Consider the following 24,481-nt stretch of genomic DNA (forward strand, 5'->3'; position numbering starts at 1 on the left):
CTCCCCTACGAAGAGAGGCTGAGGGAGCTGGGCTTGTTCAGCCTGGAGGAGAGAAGGCTGTGGGGGGACCTCATTGCAGCCTCCCTGTACCTGAAGGGAACACACAAACAGGAGAGGAATCAACTTTTTAAAAGGGTAGACAATGGCAGGACAAGGGAGAATGGATTAAAACTAAAGGAAGGAAGGCTTAAATTGGATATTAGGGGGAAGTTTTTTACAGAGGGAGTGGTGAGGTGCTGGAACAGGCTGCCTGGAGAGGTGGTGGATGCACCGTCCCTGGAGGTGTTCAAGGCCAGGTTGGATGGGGCCCTGGGCAACCTTGTGTAGATCCAGGCCTGGAGGTTGGTGTCCCTGCCTGTGGCAGGGGGGTTGAAACTCTATGATCCTTGGGGTCCCTTCCAACCCAGACCATTCTATGATTTTATGATTCTAAGTATTTATAGGTATTGTTGAATTTCTCCCCACCCCGAACACACACTCCCCTCCTCTACCCGCTGCCCTCCCAACTCCGATCTCCTGGCTGAACAGGCTCTCTCAGCCTTTCCTCACAGGAGAGGTGCTCCAATTCCTTCATCATTGTACTGGTCCTTTGCTGGACTCGCCATTAGCTCCATTTCTCTCTTGTTCTTGCGAGAACTGGAGACACCATTCCAGATGTGGCTTCAACAGTGCTGATTAACAGGGATCTGAGGATGAATCCAGTGAAACAGAATGCACACAGAGGGGTTATATGGTTTCACCTGCTATACGAATGCTGCAAATAGACTAAATTCAATGCTTAAAAAAATCCTAATTGCCATCATGGTAAGCATAGCATTTAAAAGGAAAATTTTGCGTATTTACCTATGCCAGCTCTGTATATGCAGGATTTACATCATAAATCGTTACTAACTGCCTGCCACTGGAAGCCATGTATTTGCTGATGAAACAAACTAATGAAGCAGATCAAATTTCATTTGGTTTTGTTCAAATTGGGAACCAGCAGAAAGAAAACAGAAATGGCTGCCCAGTTCTAGAAGATGCTGAGAATAGTGTCTCTAAAAAAAAAGAAATAATTCTTTCTTCCCTATTCATCTACTTATTAGGCTGCGGTAAGGGATTAGTCACGTTGGTTCTGAGTATGTTTGCAGGTCAAAGAACATTAGGTTTACATAAAACAGGAAATGTTTGCTTAGATATAGAAGATTATGGCATTGAGATAAAAACAAGAGATGACTTGAGTTTTCACACTGAGACATATTCACTAGACACTTTAACAAATCATGGGAATAACTACAGGAATTGACTGTAGGTTATCCGGTTAACCCCCTTACTATCACTCACCAAGTAAATAAACCTGCATACTTAACTATTTCACTGCAAGACAAATTGGTTGGATGAAAATGGCACAAAAGTAAGAATAGGAGAGCCATTACTAATGTCTTAGTAAAGATAATTCAAGAAAATTGAATTCACTGTATTTCCAAAACAGGGGAAAAGTTATGTTGCTTCATTGGGCCTACACCGGTGGCAGAATTAGACAGAGGGCAGATTAAGAGTTCCATTACCTTAATTAACATAGATAGAAGACTCCAAACCAGCACAGTTTAAGGCTGTGTTGGCAGAAGCACGTGACTGCCTTGAGGCTCAATATAATTTAGAAATACCTTGAGCAGAAGAGTACACATCTGTAGGCTTGCTTTGCTCACTTTTGAAAGAACAAGCCTGTTCAAAAAGAAACAAAACCAGACCATTTTTGTATAAATAACTAGAAAACTACCCACAAGCAATCAAAATTGTGATTTTTTACATTGTTTCCAAAACAAACACATCATCAAGACTTAAATGAAATTAAGATTTTGCTAGAAATATGAAACAATGTGGATAGTCAAGAGAAAAGATAACCAGTGTATTAAATTCCTGCTTCTGCAAGACAAGAAGGCTAATTTCTACTCTATTATGACTCTCTCTTCATGCTAATGTATCCCACTCCACACTTCTCTTAAAAACAGGAAAACATACTTTGTAAAGGTGTTAATGGCATCTTTAGATACCATGAAGTAGATAAAAATTAAGGACCTGAGGCTTTTCTTCACTGAAAAAACCCTCAAACAAAACAAACACACAGCAAAAAAAACCCAAACCCAAACCCCAACATCAGACTTAGAAGAAGATTCTTAAGAAAGGTAGCACTTTTTTCACAGCTTCCTTTGAATGAATTCTGACCTATGCCAGATATCAGAAACCGATGTGGAAAGAGCTACCACAGCAGCAATAGAACAATCCACAGAGAACAAGGATTTTATTCAGAGTGCCAAAGCATCAGAAATAAAGTTGTGGAAGAATCTCAGATCCTAAATACTCACCAAACATTAAAAAGCTGATTTAAATTGTGTTGTGAGGATCCCAGGTAATCTACTTTGCATCTTACTTTATACCCAGTAGATCCAAAAGGAGTACTGTGCTGACAGAATGTTGTGCCATGTCTCTGGGAGACAATCTTTCACAAGGTGGGAGAGTGGGTCTGTGCATTGCTTGGTGTTTAAATGAAAGGGAATGGCTTTGAGATGGTTGAAAAAAATCTGACGTACCTGACAGCAAAAACTCAATCACTTTCACAATTCAGAGAATGGCAATTCTCAAATTTTTTGAAATGCAACTCTATTTCTTACAAAAAATCCACAGCTCTTACATAGGATTCCTATGGTGGGTTTATATTTGATCAAAAATATGACACACCATGATACCATCCAACAGGAGAACTCCTATGATTTGCGAGACTGCAGAAGCTGTGTTGATCAAATACAATCTGTGAGGTTGTAAATCAGATACATTTTATAATCCTTACACAAATTTACCATTTTTTTTCTTTAAAATACTTGTTTGCCTCTCTGCAAGGCATTTGAGTATGGATTTTATTCTAGGTTATGAACAATCATCTTTTTCCTAAAATAGTTTCCTATTCCCAACTCACAGGAACTCTGGATTAGAAAAAGACCTTCTAGTTAATTATTTTTCATGTCCTTATCCTAGCCATAATTTGATCAAGCTCCATCTACAGTTTTAGAAATTTGTTTCCAAACTCCCCTGCACTGAAAATTAAAAGCTTTCTAACATCTAAGAGAAAATTAATTACAGTCAGCCTGCTTATCTGTTCTAATTTTTTTCTGTTGGCCTTTGTCCTTACTGTTGCTTATTTTTTAATGGATCACTTCACTTTGCTAGACTGAACAAGCCTGTTGTTTCAATTCTCTGCTGGAAAATAAACTTCACTAGTAATCCTTCTCCCCTTTAGAAGTGATGTCTGGAAAGTTGAGGATACAAGTGGCACACAATACGGTGGATGGCAGCTTGTAGAACAAATCTAGCGTCTAATACCAATACACAAAGAAATTATAGGTAACATTTGCCTTCTCCGTGAGTAACCTCTAGCTATCTCAAAGAGATGATTCATCTTGCAGTCTGTGACCATTTTTATCTAAGCACTCTAGATACTTTGCTAGAAACCAGTTGTGTTTTGCCATTTTCAGGTAGGTTGTGTATCCAACCTTGAATGTCAGGAATTTAAATTTCTTTAATAGCTTTAAGTAATGTCTCATATTAAAGCAGTTTACAAAAGCCAGTTGGATCTACTGCATTTTTCTGTAAATTGCTTGTTGAGGGACAACAGCATGACTCAGGCAACATAACCAGTGCAAAAATATGTTGTATTTGATTCCCTCTCTCTCTCTCCCTCTGCACTTCTAATTCTCTGGATTATCCAAGTTCCCTACTGAATTCCTAGACAAGGCCTGGATGGGACACTGCAATGCTACCCTCCCCAATTTTCTCAAAAATGTCGTTGGTTTCAGCTGAACACACTGTTTTATCATAGCAAGCTCCACTCACTTCTCTTTTTCCCTTCCCTTCTGCCACCTTCCTGTGATGATAAAACCATCATCTGGGAGGGTGACAGCTAAATAAAGATAACAACAAACTTAGCTGACCCAGAAGACCCAGGAAATTTTTACTGTCTCATTAGCAGTCATTTAGCAATTTTTTGAATTATTGTCACTACTCTAGCATACAGACACTCCAGCGAAGACCAGAATATTACCTCAAATCACTATCCTACTTCATTTTAATTAGGGCAAAGAAAAAAAAAGCCACATTAAGAGGTGAAAAAAACACAGGGAAAATAATTCTTTGCTATCATGTTATTCCTGACACAGGTTAGTGTGCCAGTTGGTTTAGGCACATCTTTACGCGTGTCAAGAGGCTGTTAACTGGGATATATCTTAATAACCAGCTGAGAAAAACCTGTTCCAGACCATAGCTTGAAACAGGATGAAGTCAATTTCAGGGTTTCGGGGCTGTCAATGACTAGAAAAGCTTCACTGAGGAGCAGCTATCTGTGCTCCTGCGGGTGCAGGAAGGACACTACTGGCTGTGGGGCTGGAGCAGTGCCTGGGAGGGACCCCAAGATGGCCAAGGTGGAAGGTGGGGAAGGCCCAGCTGCTAGGGAAAACCATAGCCCACCAGCTCCAGTCACCACTTCTCCGCATGCAAGCTGCAGCAGCAGAAGGACCATTTTCCCATTTCAATTTATCTACTCAAACAACATAGACACATATTCTCTTCTCTACCCTCTGTTTTGTTTTGGTTCAGTTGGGGTTTTTTTGCAGAAGGTCATCGCTACATAGTGTCTGTGCTGCTAATGGATACTTGAAAATAGGTACTTCTCTCTAAAGTGTGTGAAACTGGGGATAGAGAGGGTGACTGAGCATTCAAGAGGATGACCTGGCTTTCACAGTAAAACCAAAGCGACTGCTGAAGTGTCAGGTTTCAGTCTTATTCCATTTATCTCCAAAATGTGTTGGGCTCTTGAACAGGGAAGGACTCTTCAGGACAAATCCATACTACCCAGAAATTAACACCAGCGGTGATAGTTAGTTGATCCCTGGACTCCTTCCCAATTGTTCTTGTGCAGATGAGTAACTATTCGCAAACAAAGGTGTTACTTCCTTGTGCACTTGACAAACTCTCATGGTTGATGCCTGCAACTTAGTGACTTGTTCAGTAACTGGAAGGTCTTGCAGATGGAAACTTTGCGGTGCAGCAGGGGAACAGTATTTCCAAACGATGGCATTTGCACACGTCCAGGTTCTGGTTGTTGGGTTGTTTTTTGTGGGTTTTTTTGGAGGTGTGTTTCCACACCCAAGCGCGTCACGTGCCAGCTCGCTTGCCTAAAGTGGGGAAGTACCATGGGTAGGAGAACCTCCCTCTCACGCGTTCCAGCGCTTAACGAGGCAACATTCTGAAGTCTCTGTTTCTCATAAGGAACATCATCGAGGCCTGGGTTTCAGGGTTTGGTTTTAGTATTATTCTGCTCAGAGCCGACGTTGCTATGTAAAACCGATGTGCCGGCTCTATGCTGCCGCCGCCGATGGGCGTCTGCCGTTTGCAGCCGCCGGCCTCCCCCGCGCCGCTGCCCGTACCTGCGGCGCGCAGCCCTGCCGCGGGTAGACCTGAGGCGCGCAGCCGTGCCGCGGGTAGACCTGAGGCGCGCAGCCCTGCCGCGCGTAGACCTGAAGCGCGCAGCCCTGCCGCGGGTAGACCTGAGGCGCGCAGCCCTGCGGCGCGGGCGGCGGGCACCCTGGCATGCTGCCGTCCGTCGTTACTGGAAGCGCAAAGCAGAACTCGACACGAACGCGCGAACCCGATACAAACCGCAACCCGGCCCTCACCCCACCCAGGGCTGATCCGCCCGCCGGTGGCGTGAATCGCTGCCGTTAACGTGGCCCCCAGTGCGAGGGATCTTCCCTTCAAGGCAGAGTCCGGCACCCGGGCCGCGGCTTGGCGTGGTTGGAGGCCGTTTCACCGAACGGCCAAGGGGACCCCGCAGAGGCAGGGCACGGAATTAACGCTGGCGGCGGCGCCAGCGCCTTCGACGACGGGGGATGAGGGGCAACACCACCCCGGCGGCGGGAGCGGCCCCCTGCCGCCGGGGCGGGGCGGGGCCGGAGCGGGCCGCCCTCCTCGGGAGGAGGAGGAAAGCACCGCCACCTGCCCCCGCCGGGCCGTCCCGCCCTCGTGGTATTTAGGGGGACGCTGCAGCCAGGTGTCTCTTACAGCTGGGGTCGGGCAGTGGCTTCTTGCCGTCATGGAACGTGGTGGCATCGAGAACCCAGTCTTTGAGCCGCCCAGCCCTGATCTCGGCCGCCAGCGGCAGGTGAGTCCTGCCCGTGGTGGTGCAGGTGCCAGCGTCCCGTCGTCTGAGGCTGAGGAAGGTCCCTGCGGGTGGGGCCGATGTACCCCTAAGGTTCTTCAGGTCTGCAACAATCCCGAGGGCTACCTGGCTGCCTTCAGCCTCCTGGCTGTCTTCCAAGGTAACCCGACCCTAGCACTGCTGGCTTTCTCTCTGCTTTTCCAGTGGAACCCGGCCCAGACAGGCCTTCCCTTGCCCTGCGCACATCTTGCTCTCTGTCCTGGAGCTGTGGGATAGTCAGGTGGGAGCCTGGTCTGGGAAAGGCAGGGAAGGAGTAGTGGGGTGTAGCTCTTGGGGTGGTGGATGAGGGGAGGTAGGGTTCCTCCAGCAGCCTGAGTCTGGTGCAGTTGCTGTAGAGTGACAATAGTGGTGGCTTCACCCTGGTGCCCTAAATAGGGAAGTTGCTCATACAGTAGTGCTGTCTGTACTTCACTCTGTTAGTCCTTTTCCACCTACGTTTTTGGCCCTTACTGAGGCATGGTGCCATTAGCTGTGTGTTTCATGCTCTTCTGTATACTGTGCCACTGTTGCTCACAGAGAAGTAGTCGTCCATATGTGCCTCACAGGTTAAGATATGAGAGCCAGGGCATAAAATGCAGACCAATAGGCAGTACTGATAGTGGTGATACCAATACATGCTGTGTCCTGGCATGTATTTTGTCACCTGCCTGCCAATTAAAAAAGTACCTTGGCATAGCCATGTAAGACTTCAGGCAATTCAGATGGCTTAAAAAATATCTGTCTTTGTTCTGTGGGGCCCCGTGCAGTTGTCTTTCCTGACAGTTAACTAACAGTTTAACTTAACCGTAGGGGGAACCTGAAGTGTAGCTTACTCTTACTTTCTCTTATTCAGATATTCTTGTCCATGTTTTTACTTTTCTCTAACAGGATTTGGTAGAGCCTTAGGCTTAGATAGTAGTAGTAATGACTGGGGATAGGGGAAGCATTAGTGTACCAAGTGTACAAACTTGGGGATTGCAAAGCTTAGATATTTCTGTCAAATGGAGGTACAGAATTAATGTTTGGAGACTTTCAATGTTGTTAGACTAGCTAGAAAAGAGCACTGTTTCATGAAAAACTGTGAGGCTTTAAGGCTCTTCCTTGTTGCTTATAAAGAATGAAACTGCTGTAGAGGTTTGGGGAGTGCTGTAGAAGTACAGATGAAGTGCTAGAAGAGCAGACAGCCTATTCTGAAGTCATGTGGGGTATGAATGGCTACATTCCTGCCTGGAACCATATTGAAGGTGGTTATGTGGGGCCCAGCTGGGGCTCCAACTGGCTGATTGGAAGAGAACTGGGCAGGAGGTTATGCTTAAAACCTGGAAGGGTCTGACTGTTACTTGTATAGCTTGAAAAATCCTTACAAGAACCAGGGTCTCTCAGTATGTGTTTGCATGAAATATTTCTGATTTCAACGTGGTTAGAATCCAGTCTGCTCTTAGTATACTTCTTGTCTAAGCAAATGGGTATCTTGAGAGTTTTGGGCAGAGCCTATTGTTTCCTGCGTGAAAGGCAGCTGGGTAGGACCAGGATATGATCACTGCTGAAGTTGTTCTGCTGTCTTAGATCAAATACATTTTCTCTGACATAGTGAAAAGAAAGGGAAGAGCAGAAGACTTTCTTGCATACCAGGTGCCACTAGCAGCTGAGTAGTAGAAGAATTTTACATGCATGTATTATTTTGTACCTTAAGAAAATGGCCAGGCAAGCAAAAATACCCTGAAGCATGACACTGAAAAGTTTCAGATTGTATTACATTAACAAAGCACCTTGATTATTTCCAGCACTTCTGAATTTGCTACGGCAAATGCTGTTTGCTGTGCTAATCTGGTCTGTGCAGCTGAATAATTACTTCAGTTACATTTAAATGTTATCTCTTATTTGTAGTGTGGATAGGTTTTCCAATCATAAAAAGGTCCTGTATCATAAGAGTATCTGTCCCCTTAGGATGCAGTGGGTGTTGATTATGCCACTTATCCAGGTCTTAGTTCTGTTATCTAACTGTAGACGTGTGCCAAACCTCAGAGAGGTACCTACCTCATCTAGTTCAGATTTAGGGTCCACATGTAAAGAAACTTCTGATGCTTGTTCTGAAAGCTCATATAGGCATTGATATATGAGCTTTCTTAATGATGATATGTGGCATTCAGGATTTTTCTGAACAAGTACCTTTCCTTTGTCTAGGTTGTAGGAAGGAAATCAGGCCCTGAAGGTTCAAATTGCAACTCTTTGAGGAGCAGAAAAAACAAGAATCATTTTCAGACAAGAAATTCAGTGCTGCATGTGAAGCTTTGCAAATATAATCGCATCTTGCAGCTTCGGAGTTTAGATTAAAGCACACAAAGCACACAACTGCCCTTTTGAATTTATGTGAGCTACTACTGTACTCAAGCAGTGGGTCTAATTATTTAATTTACCCTGCAAATTACAGAAACTATCACTGAGAAACAGAAAATACAGCTGTAAATCTTGATAATGTACTTCTAGGGAAGTATGTTTCCTAATGTGCTGAAGAGTAATGAAGTAATCCTTAATACACTTGTGTAAGTTGCTATACCAGGCTTTTTACACAATGAGCGAACATAGTAGCTAGTTGCCTGCTGCACATTACCTGGTATACTGGTGTAGATTTTTCTGTGTGTCTCTAACTGAAGGCATGTATTTACTAGGTTGTTCTCCAGCTGCCCCAAAAAGGAGGCTATCATTAGCACCTGACCTGCTGTATTTCAGCTTCTCAGAAAAGGCCAGGTGAACTTTAACTCTTAATTTCTGGCTGTTTCTGTTTCACATATGTGAAACCTGTATTTCCAGAATAGAAAATGCTTCTTTACGGAGAACATTGTTATGTGACTAATACCTGCTTTCTGTACGGCACTTACAATTGCATAAATGTCTGATTGTATCTTGTAATACAATAACCAGATAGGCATAGCTGTAGTAGCAAACAAGGTAAAGTTATCTCACTATTTTGAGTACAAGGACTGCTTATTCCTAATGTCAGTTCTATTAAACAACAGAACCACTGTTCAAGATTGGTCCAGTCTAATCTGTCTGAAAACTTTGGAGAGCAATAATATTTTATACCCTGAATAGACTTGTTACTGGAAGAGCTTACTAATTTTTTTTTTAATTGGATGTCTGGCAACTACTGATTTAAAGCCACTGTACTTAGAACCATTGTAGATGGTGCTCTTTTTTTAGTGGATGAAGAAAAACACTCTTGTTTTTCATTTGTGCAAATAAAATTGGTTTATGATTAAGCTAGATTTTGTGGATCAGTACACATTGTACCTAAACTTCTAACACATGTGGTAGGACAATGATGCTTTGGGTGTGAATAGCTAAATAATTTCTAGTATTTAGAAATTTAGTGCTATTTATTCTATTTCTAGTAAAGACTAGTGTTTAAGTATTGAGATGTCCTTGTAGGATTTGGGTTTTTTTCACATCAAGTTAGTGTAAGACAGGTTCCATCATTCCTCAAGAGTCTTTAGTGATTAATCCCTAGATGATGCCATTGGAGAAGTTGTACTGCCATTCATCACATCTACAGTTTTACAGATGAAGCCTGATGTCCATAAAATTAACTGCAAGGTGTTACGGCTCTCACTATGTAAATTAAAGGTGGCAACTTAAAGTATAGATAAAAGACAATGTGTTCTAATTCTGAATTTAGTTTGCCACATAGCACATCTACCTCGTGAGTGTTTTAAGGCCTTAGTAAATGTTTGAAATGCTGTCAGTTGGGGAAACTTAGTCCATTTGTTCATGCCAGGATCCTTCCTTGGTCAGTGCTCTTTAAGAAGAAAGCCACCAAATGTCTAAATGGCAGTGGAGTAACATCTGAATGCTTCTGTTAATCCCATATGAATTTAAGTGTGGTGGTCAGGCTGGCAGGTGAAATTGTCATCCTTAATAAAGAGGCTGTGCTAGGATATTAGAAAATTAAGGTTGTGCCAACAGCTACCTCCTTATAGAATGCTGAAGTGTTTTGATATGGAGAGGATTGCACTGATAAGAAAAGAGCTGGTTGATTGCAGGATTGGAGTGACTTTTTTATATGGAGAACACTATAGGGTGAACTGTTGAAGTTCAGCCAGTGTAGTTGCCCTTCTGGACAGTGTTGTTGAAGACTAACTGAAATCCATTGCTGTTCCTAGACATGTGTCCTTCGGGAATGACAGTCAAGAATGGTGTTTGAGTTTCAGAAAGAAGGATGACTGTAGGGCCTGTGTCATGAAAGGTGCTCATTTGGCACCTGTGAGTTTATAGAACTCCTGATCTTACTTGCAAATGTGATTTCAAGGCTTCCTAACTTTTTTTTTTCCATGGCATATATTTTATTATGGGCACAGTAGACTGCTGAGAAGCTGTGTGACACTGTTGTGAAGACCAGCCATTCATTTGACTTGTCACAGAATACTGTTTTGAGACACTTTAGCTACTTGGTTTCACATACAAAAAGAATGTGGGGCAGGATGGGGGATTTAAGTTTTTTATCTACAAGCAACACTTAAGTAAAAATGGACACATGTATAAGCAATATACAGTTAACAATAGCTGCTTCCTTCTGATTTTGGGTAATGTTTTTGAGTTCACCTGTGCCTAAGTAAGGCAGCTTGTGTGAGGACTCTTCTTCAGGTTGCCTGATACTGAAGGGAACTTCAAGATCTAGAGAGCGAATGTGGGGTTTTTTTTCTCTGTTAAAGTAAATTGCCTCAGTTGCTCAAACAGCAGCAAAGTATTTTTAAATAGCTTTACACTTTTATATTTTAGGGAAGGATGTCTTTTGAAAAGCCTTCCTGTATCTTCCCTTTGTGATGGCAGGGAGGAAATTATGTTTGTTTGACAATTGTAATTTGAAAGCTGTGTCCTGAATGTACTTTGGTTGTTTGTATTCTAATGCAAGCCATAACTTTGACTATTTCCTTTAAATTTGTGAAGTATTTTATGGCACTGTGATGCATTGTGTTTGAAATCCATTTCAAACAGAATCTAGAACCTTAATATGTTTCCAGTGTTTGAGGAATGGTGTTTTGCTGGCTTAATGCTTGAGGTTAACATACAGGAGAGAACAAAACTGAGTAGGTCCTGTGCAGTCTGGCTGACATGAGTTGGCACTGGATTTTAAAGCTAAATACCTTAAAATATAGCTTTGTAAATACATTGATTTTTTTAGCCATTCCATCACACAATGGTAAATTGGCCTTTGCAACTCTGTCAGAATCTTTGACTAATTATATTTATTTTTTTTTTTTTTAGGCATGGTGGTAAATGGCCTGATTAACATTAGCATCTCAACAATTGAGAAACGTTATGAGTTGAACAGTTCCCTTGCTGGCTTAATCTCTGCAAGCTATGACATTGCTTTTTGTATACTGTCACTGTTTGTATCTTTCTTTGGAGAAAGAGGACACAAACCGCGATGGCTTGCTTTCTCAGCCTTTATGCTAGGATTGGGTTCCCTTGTGTTTTCCTTACCACACTTCAGTAGTGGAAAATATCACTATGGAGCTAAACTTGAAGGTAAGCATATCCTTATGTTTTGAAAATTGCTTTAAATTCTCTGCAGTAACTTGTTGCAACTCTTATTTTGGAACTTCGTACCAAAAGTCTTAGGACTTTGATAGAGATAATTAACACTGAAACTAATATGATTCTGTGAAAATTGTAGGATCAAGAGATGTCTGTACAATGACATTTCTGACGAGATCTGTGTGTCAGTATCATTTCTGGCTTATAAGTAATACAAATAAAATGCTTTTTTCTGACTTGTGTTAATGAATGTAATTAAAATTCACTTTGAGGAAAAAATGATCTGGCATATCTTAGTGTATAGCAATGCAAGTTAAGTCCATGATGTAGGGTAAATGTTAAGGAAAAGCTGCAAGACATACCATCTTCTGGTTGAAAGGTGACTACATGTTGTAGTTCTTTTGGGTTTTGGACTGTTAATTAATTAACAAGTTTCAGAGTTCTACAATGTTGATTAAAACTTGTGGATTTCCTTGAAATAGAGGGAACAAGCAGTGTGGAACTACACGGAACTAAACAGTACTGAAATTGTGGGAGTAGTCAGCTCTTGGACCCTACATCTCTCGTCTCATAAAACAAGATTTCCAGTGCAGTGTGTATAATGCCAGCTACTCACATCTCAATTTAAATTGTGGCACACCTGTAACTAGTAAAGTAATATGCAGATATCTTTAAAGCAAGATGACTTAATCTTTCAGGATTGTCTTAATTGTTATTGCAGTGTTTAATCAGATTTATGCCATTGGTGACTAAGAATGTTAGAGTGATCACTGAAAAAATCAGTAGCTATTAAGCAATCTGATAGAAGTTTCTCAGTCTTCTGGTTGTTGATTCTCAAATTAGGATTTTAGATAATTGTTAATCACACCACATACTTCCATGAGCTGTCCAGACATGGACCATTAGCTTACCAAATTTATTTAACTGTTGTTCCCCATATAGTAAGTTTTGCAACAGACTCTTATTTAATTGGAATTTTACCTTAACAAGGCCAAAAGAAAAGACTGTTCAGCACTTGGAGGCTGTGGTCACATATTGCTTGTTACCCCTTAGAAGGGCAACAGTGTGCTTTCTTCTACCTTTGACAGTCCTATTTCTCTACCACTTCGGTTTTGGTTATTACCCTCCCTCCCTCACCAGTATGGAAGGGAAGCTGAATTTAATATAAAGAAAGTTCTTACCTGGTTGTAGGGTTTTTTTAATTGAAACAAGTTACTGACAGATTGAGAGGAGATGACCTGCTATTGCAACTTCTCTCTTTCCCAGTCCTGTAAACTTTGGTCAGAACTTCAAAGAATCTTTTCCAGTTTCATAATCTACCACTTCATCCACCATTAAAAAAGCTGTAGGTATTGATACCTTGTTAGGGCTCTTGTTCTTTTGAAATAAAAAAGCTATAGGGAAAACTTTAAATGCCATATGAACTTTCTTCTCTAAGGCAGAATAAGCCAACTCAATTCATGCTGTTTTGAATGCTGTATTGCACCTACCTATACTGTGATGAGCAGATTTAAGGACTTGCTGATTTAAACAAAACACTAAAAAAAATAAAATTGACTACTGAGTGCAGGAAATGTCTGTCACAGTGCAGACTCAATGTAAAGGATGCCATTGCACAGCACCTGCAGATTTAACAGTTACATTAACCACAGCATGATTTTATAGGATGTCTGTTTGGCTAGGACTGATGTTGTAGCATCTTAACTATACATTTTGCTGCAGGCTTTAATAGCACCACACCATGAAAAAATCTTTGTTGCTTATTTGTATGGATGTGTTGTTTATTGGAGACTTTAATATATTGAGAGTAAAGTCTTTGCTGCAATCTAGCATCTGATTTATTTTTGAACAGTTCCTATTTGGTTACGTATTTATGGTCATATGTTTATATGTAGTTACACTGAGTTTCACCTGCAAGACAACTTCAAAGTATAGTTCAGAGTGCTATTTAATATAGTTGCCATGTCAAGTAATAGGTCTAGTCTGGGATACCAAATGTATTTAGCCCCCATTATATGGCTTACAGACTTACTGGAACTTACTGGCTTACCTTGAGATATTAATTTATTCTAAGTTTGTAGATAACCCACTCTAAAACTATTCAACTGGGAACATTTATCATAAAAACGTTCTTTAGAAATATATTGAAAGACTAGCTAACCGATGGTCTACCTTTAATAAAAAAGAATTAAAAATAGCCTTAGCAAAGATGTCTCGTCGGTCTCCAGAAAGGCTTCAGATTCAAATTTGTAAGCTAAATGTTCTGCTAACTTTCCTAGGTTATATGGGGCCTTCAGTGTCTCAGCGGGTCTGACACTTGTAGGCAGGAGCTCCATCTAGTGGCTTCTCTAATTAAACCATTCTGTATTTGATTACCCACAGACAGCACAGAGGACTGTAAACTCCAGATGTTACAAGCAATGGATTTTACAATTTCCATCTCAGATCTTATTGAAAGTTCTTTAAATCTGTGAAGGTTTCCTGTCACAGCAAATGTGAAATGGAGTTCTTAATTTGAAACAAGGAAGATAACGATTTTAAAAAATAGTCAGGTTGGAACAGGTTACCTAGAATGACCACAGTCTTACCTGTGGGGTTTTCACAGACTTCTGAGTGAAGTCTTGAGCAACGTGGTTTGCATTCGGTTTTTACACTGTTTGGATTAGCAAGTCGGACTAAATGACTACCTAGTACCTCTACCAACCTGAGTTTTTTCATGAGTCTCTTCAGTAAGAGGATAATCAAATGATGTCTGTGGAAAAAGAAATCTTCATTAATGACATGTCTTAACCATTTGAGATGAAATGTGGGTGATGTGATTTGAGAAGAGGCAGAATAACTCAAGCACCTTTCTTCAGTTCTCTGTTCTACTGGAAACTCAGGTGGTAGATAAGTCATTTAGTGACTGAGAGTTAGTGAATCTTCTCAGAAGGGCATTAATTTATCGTCCTTCCCAAAACATGCCAAGGATGATTAAAAATTGAAGAGGGCTGTGGCAGTTGAGTACTAATGGTGACAGAATATGTGATACCGGCCTCTAATTTGACTGTTTTGTCTCGCACGATCAGTTGATTTTCTTTTGGTTTTGCTGATCAGTTGAATAACTGATAATGCTGATATTCTCTACTCTGTTCTATTCCTCTAGACCATTTAGATGTTCTATAATACTGTAAAAACTGCATTTAGAAACTAAGAACTTGGTCTTCATTCAGCAAGTTCATTGAAGCTTTGAGTGACTTTCCCAGTAAAGATTCTGCCTTCTTGGCTATTATGTTGCATTAAATATTTGGGAGTATTTGTCCTTTACATAACTTGGATTCACGCAAATGTATTGGATTAAAGCATGTGAGAGGGTTTATGACTAACTCTGTTAGATGGTGTTGCCTTTAATGGCAGTGCTGCTATTTAAAATACAAGTCTAACCCACTGGCTTGTAGAAGAGAAGTTTACTGAGGAAAAACATAATTAAAAATGGTCAGCCACCCATCTTAATTTTCTCCCAGAACTTAGCTTATTTCCCTTAGACTTTCTTGAACATCTAAAATCTAGTGCCTTCTGTAGCCATCATTCTTATGACAACAGTAAACAGGCTGGTGGATCTAGTTCAGGTTGGATTTAACCTGTGTCAGTTTACCAGTCTGCTTAAGCCTGGTACTGGTGCAAATCCATGACAGGAATGGCCAAGGTAAACTGTTGTTTGATGGCATTTAGAGTTATGCTGGTTTAAATTAATCTGATCACTTTGGGGTAAATTGTCTTTGCTTTTAAAATGTTTCTTGGAATTTGAACTATGATCTATGATGCCACTCATGGTACATCTGTACTGCCTGACCCCATATACGTGTATGTATAGAGAGATATATGCTAATATATAATATATATGCTATTATATATATTTGCTAATGCAAATAAAAGTATTATAATTGTATTCAAGTGCATATTGATGGCTCTCTTAATTTTGTGGTTAGACCTGATTATGTGCTTCTGAAAACAAATTAGTGTGATAAGCTTCTTACCTTGATACCAGGATAAATTTCCTAGGGCATATAACTGGAGAGCTAGAAAACTGAGGGAGAGAGGTTGTAGTCAAGTAGTTACACAATGGCAAAGGCGTTGACATGAGCTGAGACGCTGGGGTCGGGGTTATGAGGATTCATGAAGAACCACAGTCCGTGAGATTTATTACCATTACCATATGTAATGAATTTATTTTGTTAATCTATTTCTAGATCTCAAACTACACTTTTCAGATTTAACATCTCTGTACTAATGATGTAGTAAAGTATTGATAATTCATTAGTCTACTCACCTGGTCTGAAGGGTGTTTTCATGTATTTGCTCTGCATGGCTTGTTTCCACCAAACTGATGGCTTTATCCTGTTATGGTTGTATGTTCTTCTGGGGGGGGGGGGCCAGGAAGAACCAGGCTCAGTCTTGTGTCTTGAGTTTTGTCATTTGGGACTGTCTGCTACTACAAGTGGAATGATAGCATAAAGAACAGGAGAAAACATATTTGCCATGTTCACTTCACTTCTTATAGCGCCAAACATTAGAGGAGCAGACACAACCTTAGGCTGTTCTACCCCTGCTTCCCTTTATGTGTGTCTGGACAAGTATGAAGACTTTACGTTAACATTCTGGAGATTTGGCAGTGTGTGCTCTGAGACATAGTGGTGTGGTTTGGTTTTTTGGTTGTGGTTTGTTTTCTTGGGTTTTTTTAGTGGAATCACTTCTCAAAATAGTGTTTGAGAAGAGAGGATCAACTCTGCTTGCAAGTCTGTGCTTTCCTCTTCAGCAGTCCAGCTTTCATCAGATTGTTCAGACTGATCTGTCACTTAAAAGTGGAAGTTGTTGCTGCTTCTCAGACTCATACGAGAACAAAATTAAGTGTCTGTTTCCTGCAAGTATTCCTTAACTTGTTGGATTTGACAGGGTTTTTTGCATACTCCTGTTCATTAATGCTTTCAACATTTTAATTTCATACATCTTTCCTTCCTGGTAGGGAAACAAGAACAAACCATTGTATTATTTCTTTTGGGGGACGTGATATCATAGAATGTAGGGCATTGTCATATAGGATGTATTAGGTTGCTTAAATTGGGAGCCTGGGACTAACAGCACTTTTCTATGTAGCTTAGCTTGAAGTACAGCTTTTTCTTCAGCTGGACTGTGAGCTGGATAACAGAATTTTAATTCTTGCTGTCTCTGTCTTTCAGACACATGTCAAGTTTCAGGAGCAAGCTCTGCAAACTTCACTTGTCATGCCAGCACGAAGTCTTCACTTTCCAACTATCTGTATGTATTTATCCTGGGACAGCTGCTGCTGGGAGTTGGAGGAACTCCGTTATATACTTTGGGGACAGCATTTATTGATGATAGTGTTCCAAGACACAAGTCTTCCCTTTATATAGGTAACTTTTAAAAATGTTTATAACATGTTGTCTGATTAGATCATAGACTGCAATGCCTTGGAAATGCTTTTATGAATTCCACTAATTAAATCAATATTGTAATTGTTTACTTATATTTATAAAATATAATGTTGGTTACTGTGAAAGTTAGATATGTCTGTGTCATGTCTCTTCAGTGTTTACTTTGCAGGGCATAAGGCTGCTTTGTGCACCTCTCTTGCCTGTTTTTTCATGTCAGTAACTGGAAGTGATTAGGCAGTTGTTGTAGCCAGCCTGTTAGCAACAGAGTAAGTGTTAGGGAAAATTTTCTTTTTACTGTCACAGATACTGAAAACTACTGTATATCAGGTCAGTAGCCACAGCTCACTGTATCCTCTAACAGTTTTATTTGCTGTCTAACAGTAGGCTGTCCCCTTAGTGCAGGGACACTCCTGAGCATCATGACATTGGTGTAGTTCTCTAGTCACATACAGATTTGGCATTTCAGAAGGAAATACTGGAGTATCTTTTCTTAACTGAAAGTGAAGGGATTGTCTAGAAAGATGGAGAATGTGTTTGTCTTGCTGTGGGGCTGTTTGAAAGCTAAGTAGTACTAATTCTTAGCAGTGGCTTTTAATCTATGCAGTCAGCACTCTCTGGATTTAGAAGGTGAGTGAGTAGACAGGTAGCTGTAGTGAAACTTAATTGTTTTTCTTGCTTTTATGCAATGTATTGAGGATTTAAAATTTATTGCATTGGTTTGCCTAATGCAGGTAGGGTTGTGCAAGACAGCAAAAAAAAACCCCTTAAATTTCTCTGCAAGTGTTGATAAATAGCTGCTAACATCTTAGACTGTAAGCTTGCAACCCATAAGGTGGTTGTTTTTCTCTTGTGAAAGAGGGTGTGTTTTCATGAGAACTGTTTGAAGCTAGTTTTCAAATTCTGTAGGATGAATGTGGGCTTAACTCTGAGAGGTTCTATGAGCATGTCATTATTTCCAAAACACAGCAAAACCTGGGATATGTCAATATTTACTTTGACTTGCTGGTACTTGAGTGTCCTCTTATGTCCCTTCCAGCCATCCCCACCCACCCCTGTATCATTATTTCTTGTGGGTTAAAGAGAGGGAAACAAGAAATCGGGATCCAGGCACTTCGGAAACAAATGGGAGGACCAAATTCTTCAACCTGGGAAAAAGCATAGACTATCAGTAGTAAGGATGCATGTCGTACCAATTACATAGACAGATCTAGTTGTTACTAGTTGCAAGCCTTTATTGCAGAGACAGTGCTCCTGCCATCAGTGATGAAGTGCCACAGAAACCTGCTGGTATGTCAGGGAAACTACTGTGACATTGAGAAAATCTAAGGCCAAAAATATTGGTAGACTTAAGAATTCTTTTTTAGTAGGATGTGGTTACAGCTGCAGCTTTGGGGCTTGTGTGGGCTTTTGTTTGCTTTTGAGTTTTTAAGAACTGGTGGGAGCTTTTCAGAGTCTTGGGTTTGTATTCTAAGGCTCATGTTGATAAATGAGAGGAGGTTGAGGGGAGCTCTAATTGCTCTCTGCAACTGCCTGAAAGGAGGTTGTAGAGAGGCAGGGGCTGACCTTTTCTGCCCAGTGACAAGTGATGGGACAAGAGGAAATGGCGTTCACACCAGGGGAGGTTTAGATTGGCTATTAGGACCAGCTTCTTCACAGAGAGGGCTGTCAGGTATTGGAATGGGCTGTCCAGGGAGGTGGTGGAGTCTTCATGCCTGAGGGTATTTAAAAGGTGGTAAGTTGTGATGCTGAGGGACATGGTTTAGTGGTGGTTGGCGGGTTCAGGTGATGGTTGGACTTGATCTAAAGGGTCACTTCCAACCAAGACAATTCCATCATTCAATGAAAATGAATATGATTGACTTCTCAATGAACTCAAATGCCAGCTATTGCTACAGTCAAAAATTTTAATGAAACCTTGGCTTCTTATCTTGGCAGATCTAAAACAACTGCAGACTCAAAAGTATAACTATGTAGGTTCTTAAAGATTGTGGTGATATACTATTAACAACTGATGCTAATAACCTCACTTGGAAAATTTTTCACAAGCTAGCTTGTCATTGTAGTAGGCACAAGATATGTAATAGGCAATCTAATAATGCATAAAGATTCTGTCAGTGAAGTAGTGAAGTGTCTTTTGCTGAACCTCTGAGTTGCAGATTTTTCTCATTAAATGAAAGGTACAAAAAGTGTCTTGTATGTGTTACAGTCAAATGACCATGAAAGAACAGGTTAAATTACAAACCTGGCATGGTCTGAAGTTGAGTCAGGATTTTTTTGAAGAAAGTTTTTAAATGTATGGTGAACTTCATGTATGTTCTCTTCTAGGAATTGGCTATGCCATGTCACTACTGGGTCCTGCTGTTGGCTATGTCTTAGGAGGACAGCTACTCAATATTTATATTGATATCCAGATCCCAGAAAGGCAAGATACAACTTAGTCTTTTGCTTTCTGTTTTCCTAGTAATTTTTATTAAAATCTTAAGCTTTTTTCTCTGTGAGGAGGAAAAATTGAGGGGTGTTTCTGTTTGGAAAACACTGCATTTTCAAGACCTTCTTCACCTTGGTAACAAGTTGCATTCACGAGAGCTTCTAGCCACGGAGTTACTTCCCACAGTGAGTTGTTACTCCATTGTGTGCAAAAGTTTCTCTGTAGTGCAAATACTTATTTCTAGCTTCTTGGGTATTAGCTGTTTTGAAGCTGACTTAATAGAGAATGCTCTGTCTTTTGACTAGTTCCTGTCTTTTGACTAGTGGGTTAGACTGCAACTATTGAATTATTCATTTATTTATTTTTACAAAGTTTTCTTGCAGTGGGTTATATGGGGTAGGATACTGCTACTTATCTCATGGGGAAGAACTTGCTAGAAAATCTATAGTTGAGTAATAGTAGACTATTAGAAAATATACTAGAAAATATAATGCTATAAATTGTGCTACTTTGCAAACCAAAAACTTCATTTACATTTCTATTCCCTGTGATTTAGGGACTTTGGATGAATGCAGTGTCATTCTGAACTTTTGCATTGGCTTTCACATAAATCATTGGTTGTGAAGATTCTTTCTAAAAACCTGCTTTTTCAGTATTTTCATAATGCTGCAGGATCTTGAAATTGGGCCAGATAGTGGCTATTAAATCAGAACAAATTTGACTAATGAGCTGAAAGCTATATTTGATAGAATGCAGTATTATTACAATAGAATCTATGAATGTGCTTTAAACATGTAAACAATCTATTTAATGCATGTAGGAAACAAGGAAATTAAAATAATCAAGGTATTTTGTTAAATCAGTATTAAAAAAAATCCAGGTTGGTGAGATCTGATATTGCTGATTTGAATTAATGAATGGTAAATCTGCTTCTTCCAAATTATTTTTCCAGTTCTAAGATAGATCAAGATGACCCACGTTGGCTTGGAGCATGGTGGATAGCATTTCTTGCATGCTTTTTTGCAGTATGGCTTCTTGTAATACCTCTTTCATGCTTTCCAAAGCACCTACCAGGTAATGTTTAACAATAATGGGCTACTTTGAAAGAGATGTTTGTTTATAATTGTGGGTTATAGACTGCTGGACTGATTGATTGATTCCTCTTTGATTCTTTTTCTCAGTTAACTGTCACTGGATAAATCTGGTAAATACCTTGTTTCCAATATGCAGCCTTTAAAATAAGGCAAGTGGGCTAGATCTTGTGTATGTAGTGTTGTACAGTAGTACTAGAAATGGGTAAAGCATGGAAACTGATGGCCAAATTTGGAAGATGCTTGCAGCTAAGTACCCAAGACGATTTAAAGCTGCTATGTTAACCACCAAGAATCATAAGGAAGTCCCATTGACTTAAGTCATGCTTTGTTGTATTCGACTCTGTGGTCTTATTTTGGATGGAATATGAAAGAATGGATCAGAGTAGTAGCTGTAGAGAACAGTAAGTTCTCCCCTCAGCCTCCTTTTCCCTGGTCTAGAAATCCCCAGTTTGCTCAGCCACTCAGAAGATCTGTGCTCCAAACCCTTCACTAGCTTAGTTGCTCTTCTGTGGGCAGGCTCCAGCACCTCAGTGCCTGTCTTGTCGCAAGGGACTCAAAGCTGAACTGAGTGTTCAAGGTGCAGCCTCACCAGTGCTGTCTACAGGGGCCCGATCCTACTACCTCTTCCTGCTGGCCACACGCATCCTGCCTGATACAAGCCAGGATGCCACTGGCTGCCTGGTCACACTGCTGGCTCATATTGAGCTGGCTGTTGACCAACACACCCAGGTCTCTTTCTGCCAGGCATCTTTCCAGCCACTCTTCCCCTGGCCTGTAGCATTGCATGGGGTTGTTGTGCCCCAAGTGCAGGATCTGGCACTTGGCTTTGTTAAACTTCGTGCTGTTGGCCTTGGCCTACAGACCCAGCGTGTCCAAAGCCCTCTGCAGAGCCTTCTTACCCATGAACTCCTTTTACAGCCAGGACCTGCCAGTGGCAACATTATGCTTTCAGCCACATTCTTTCTGCAGTAATACATTATTGAACTTATTATAGAATCATAGAATGGGTTGGGTTGGAAGGAATATCAAATATGATCTAGTTCCAACCCCTCCCCCTGGCCATGGGCAGGGACATCCTCCACTAGACCACATTTCCCAGAGCCACATCCAACCTTGTCTTGAAAACCTCCAGGGAGGGAGCATCTGCAAATTGTTTGGGCAAGCCTCACCGTCCTCAAAGGGAAGAAATTTTTTCCTGATATCCAATCTGAGTCTATCCTCTTTCAGTTCAAAGCCATTACATGTTTTTCTATTGGTACATGCACCAATAAAACTAGTTTTCCTACAAAAATGAAACGCTTATTTTGATGCTTTTTCTGACTTTAAGAGAACAGGCATTCAGTGTTTTCTTTGTCACAATACACCCATTTGTAGGAACAGCAAAAATACAGGCTGAAAAAATCTCTGAAACTCATGATGATGGAAGTGAGGTATTTGTTGAGACCAGGAATATTGGAGAAAGCTTTAAAGACTTCCCGGTGGCTCTCCTGGTAAGGAAATCTGAATTTGCTAAAACGGGTATATTCTGAGAATTGAAATTACTTTTCCCAAATAAACCAGTTGCTTCTTTATTGTGTTGCTGTAGGGAAGTCTCTAGTGCTACTGGTAATGTAATGCATATTCAATTTCTTGATGTTTAAGATCATTAAAGCAAGAAAAGCCCATTAATGAACATTGACATGGATAGCTACTTCTAAAATATACTGACCTCTAGTTTACGTGGTACTACAGTGAAATAACTTCCTGTCATGCTAATTTCCCTTCAACAGATACTGTTGAAGAATCCAGTGCTTATGAGCCTAATAATAGCCAGTTCTTCAGAAGCTTTAGTTGCCACTGGCTTTGCCACATTTCTACCAAAGTTTATAGAAAATCAGTTTGGAAAAACACCAAGTTTTTCAGCAACTCTTGGAGGTAATGACTTCTATTTTTAAATTTTAATGAGATGTTCAGTGCAATATATTTAACACTATAGTTGGAAGCTTATGTAGGTATCTTATGCTTATCTGAGGTATTTGAGTATACTTACATGAGATGCAGTTTGCACAGCATTATTTTTATATTATTTTTGCCTGAAAATCCTGGTATTTAATTAGTCTATCACAGGTGCAAAGCTACTTGTCTGTAAGCTCAGACTTGATACTTGTATTCCAAGCAGAATGACAATTTTGTGTCCTGCTGAAACTGAGTACTTCCTTGTTCTCAGTAGAAAACACTTTAATTTTCCTCATTTAAGATCAGCTGAAGGACATTAAGCCTTAGTGTCTACTAAAGGAAGCAAGATGAAGGGCAGCTGGAAAAAAAACAGTGCTTACCACAAGTAAGGGCCTGACTTGGCCTTTCCCTCCTTTAGTTCCACCATAACACTATGGTGATAAAGCTTATAATAAAATGACTAACCAGGCTAAATTATGAAATTACCATGTTGCTGCTTCTATAGTCAACCTACTGTCACTTATTCCTAACAGATTTAATAAGTAGGCTAGGTGAATGCAAGGAAAAGCTGGCTACTGGAGAAACAAATAGCAAAACCCGGTGGGAGAGCTGTGCTAGGCAGATTGATGTGTTTAATGCTGATACAATTACTTCTGAAGAACAGCAACCAGACCAAGGCAGGTACTGCAAGCATCTGTTGGCCTATGGCAGACTATTTCTGGAACACATCTTGCTAAATTACTTCAACTGTATGGTACTGCAATGTAAGCACATACTAGTTGAAGTCCTCCTCCAGCAGAAATATATTTGGGAGATGCTGTCTAAATTACTTACTCCCCCTGGATAATACTATGCAGTACTACTGCTACTCAGACATCATTGCTTCAAAGCAAAATATATTTTAAGTTACATAGAAATACACTGGAATATGTGCTCTGTTGTTAAACAGTAATCAGTAGCAAAGCAGAAAAGTGAATGTTCATTTCTTGCCTGTAGACCTTGTCTGAATTTATTTTTAGCTGAAAACACTGACAGCATTAATCCAACGTACAGCTTTAAGGAAATGCCTTTATTAATGTTGAAAGCTTGCTGTCCCTGAAGTAATGTTGAGGTAGCCAGCTTAAGTGTTACCAAATACCACGCTAACTTTTCAAGCTACCTTTGATTATGGGTGTCTTTGGCCTGTGCAGTTCTGCCAGTCTTTAAGATTAGCTGTCTTGAGTCAGTGCAAGTTACAGCGAGTTCTGTGTTGTACTATAGATTAGCCATGTAAGAATACTCAGTTATACATCTGGCACCTGAAGTGGTAGTCAGATTCCTGCCCAGTATGTAGTACTTCAATCTAGTTTTGCTGTGTTGAACTTGGGTTCTGGAGAACTATAAATGACAGTATCAAGTTGAACTTCTGGAAAAGCTAAAGATAATGTAATGGTAGAATATATTGCTAAAGATTCCTGCAGATTCTAGTAGCATGGTTGAAAATGACATCATGTGGACTGCATCTTAAGTTTCAGATAACTATTGTGACTTTTTCTTATAATTGCACTCTAAACTGCTTCACTAATTATATCTTTCATTTTTGTGTAATTGCTGGTGTCTTGTTTTTCTCTAGGGCTTGTATTAATTCCAGCAGCAGCACTAGGCCAAGTCATAAGTGGCATCTTGGTTTCCAAGTGCAAAATGGATTGCAAAAGCATAATCAAGTTCATGATAGGCACTTGTTCAGTGGCCCTGCTATTAAACACAGTGTTTTTATTTGCTAAATGTGGGAATGAACCTTTCGCAGGTGTCTCTGAAACATATAATGGGTAAATATATTTTAATGCGCTCT

The 24,481-nt window shown here is 40.4% G+C and overlaps 1 protein-coding gene across 1 annotated transcript in view; it reads left to right on the plus strand.

Moving 5' to 3' along the window:
* Window positions 1-6,121: 6,121 nt before the first annotated feature.
* The window catches only part of SLCO4C1 (solute carrier organic anion transporter family member 4C1), a gene marked incomplete at its 5' end in the record, with an annotated part of 30,593 nt that continues 12,233 nt past the window's right edge, over window positions 6,122-24,481 (plus strand). Inside the window, 8 exons of the mRNA XM_084278225.1 lie at window positions 6,122-6,347; window positions 11,489-11,752; window positions 16,978-17,172; window positions 19,519-19,615; window positions 20,574-20,695; window positions 22,090-22,205; window positions 22,485-22,629; window positions 24,263-24,458. Of these exons, the coding sequence (XP_084134351.1) occupies window positions 6,122-6,347; window positions 11,489-11,752; window positions 16,978-17,172; window positions 19,519-19,615; window positions 20,574-20,695; window positions 22,090-22,205; window positions 22,485-22,629; window positions 24,263-24,458 (1,361 nt within the window). The remainder of the gene's footprint in view (window positions 6,348-11,488; window positions 11,753-16,977; window positions 17,173-19,518; window positions 19,616-20,573; window positions 20,696-22,089; window positions 22,206-22,484; window positions 22,630-24,262; window positions 24,459-24,481) is intronic.

The sequence above is a fragment of the Gallinula chloropus genome, assembly GCF_964237585.1.
Source record: "Gallinula chloropus genome assembly, chromosome: Z".
Lineage (NCBI taxonomy): Eukaryota > Metazoa > Chordata > Aves > Gruiformes > Rallidae > Gallinula > Gallinula chloropus.